The sequence below is a fragment of the Gossypium arboreum genome, chromosome 9 (assembly GCF_025698485.1).
Source record: "Gossypium arboreum isolate Shixiya-1 chromosome 9, ASM2569848v2, whole genome shotgun sequence".
Classification (NCBI taxonomy): domain Eukaryota; kingdom Viridiplantae; phylum Streptophyta; class Magnoliopsida; order Malvales; family Malvaceae; genus Gossypium; species Gossypium arboreum.
The window spans coordinates 16,530,866-16,532,293 of record NC_069078.1 but is presented as its reverse complement, the minus strand read 5'-3'; the positions used below and the strand labels follow the sequence as shown (position 1 = coordinate 16,532,293).

General features: G+C 46.7%; 1 protein-coding gene across 1 annotated transcript; it reads right to left on the bottom strand.

Annotated features, from left to right (window-relative positions):
* Positions 1–250: 250 nt before the first annotated feature.
* LOC108455415 (uncharacterized) lies at positions 251–820 on the bottom strand. Its single transcript, XM_017753973.1, has one exon. The coding sequence runs from the start codon at positions 818–820 to the stop codon at positions 251–253; it is 570 nt and encodes a 189-aa protein (XP_017609462.1).
* Positions 821–1,428: the final 608 nt, after the last annotated feature.

Below are 1,428 nucleotides of genomic sequence, written 5' to 3'. Positions count from 1 at the left end.
GGCGTAAATGATCATACCTGTTCCGACTAATAGTAGTATCGGAGACTAAGTTATCGTGTAAATGACACTCGAGTGGTGAAACAGATGCCCGAGATCAGTAGGTGCGTCCACGAGTAGGCAACAGTTGCTGATCGTTGCGACTCTCAGAGGTGTCAGATCGGGCAGGCTAATCGCAGATGCTGGTGTAGGAGGAAGATCCTGTGGGTGCCCCAGTTGGTTGGGTGAAACGGCATGGTGGTGGACGACGGGACTATCGTCGTGGGGGATCGGGTGACATGGGTTGTTCGGTTGTGTCGACCATTGTATTAGAGGAAGCACCGTCGTTTGAGGCCGTTGGTTGGGCTGAAAGCCGTGTGGTCCTACGACAACGCTGGTAGCGCGACGGTTTGGGTGTCGAACCTGGTGGTGGCGTCTCGTTGTGTGCCACAAGGGGTAGGGCCGACAGTGGTGGAAGGCAGAGAATAGGTTGTTCGGTATTTATATGAGAAGGCGACGGAGAGGGGGAATCGTGTTGTTCGGCCAGAGGAGAGGGTGATGAGGATGAGCCGTGCGACTGTGGTACGTGAAGTGGAGAAGGAAAAGGGGGAGATGTGGTTGTTGTTTGCGGTAGGGAGGGAGAGGATGAGTAGTGCGACGAAGAGGGAGAGGAGACCAAGGGATCATCGTTCGGCGGTGATAGGGAAAGGTCACGTGGTGGAGAAGATGAAAAAGACGATGCCCCGTCAGTTAAATCGATGGTTTGGGGAGTAGAGAAGCGGTGATGGTGGGGGTTGACTGTGAAGGACGGCTCAGCGGCGGCGCGACTCCTTGTGTGCACCATTGATGACAGCAAATCGATGGTGAGGGGTAGGGAGATTTTTTCAGCGGCTAGGGAAAAAAATGTGGGAAAAATGGGTTAAAATGTTAGGGTTTGGGTTTTTTAGTGGTTGAAAAGTGGTGTTTGGCTACAAGTTTAAGGTTGTTTGGCTGCAGGTTTGGGGTAGTCTAGGGTAGGAAGGCGCTATTCCAGGCTGGAATAGGGGTGGAACAAGAGCTGTTTGGCTGCAGGGTTATGGGTTTTCTCTCCTTTTGATCTTCTGTTCTCGTCTCGGTTTACCTAGTTAAAAGAATATATATTTTATTAATAATAAAATAAATAATTAAGTAATAAATAATTAAAATAAAGTAATAAATAATAAATAATAAATAATAAAATAAAAATAAAAATAAATAAAATAAAATTGAAAAATAAAAATACAAATTGGGCTGCCTCCCAATAAGCGCTTGTTTAACGTCGTTAGCTCAACGCTGTGAATGGTTATATGGTGGCTCTAACTGAATTTTCTCAATCAGGTGGGCCTAAAAATTCTCGTAAAATGGCTTCAACTGTTGGCCATTGACTACGAACCGTTTCCCTGTTTCTTCACTTTCTATTTCAACCGCTCCATG

Bases quoted from the DNA above. Each gene is read 5' to 3' on its own strand.
- LOC108455415 (XM_017753973.1), bottom strand. From the start codon at position 820: ATGGTGCACACAAGGAGTCGCGCCGCCGCTGAGCCGTCCTTCACAGTC.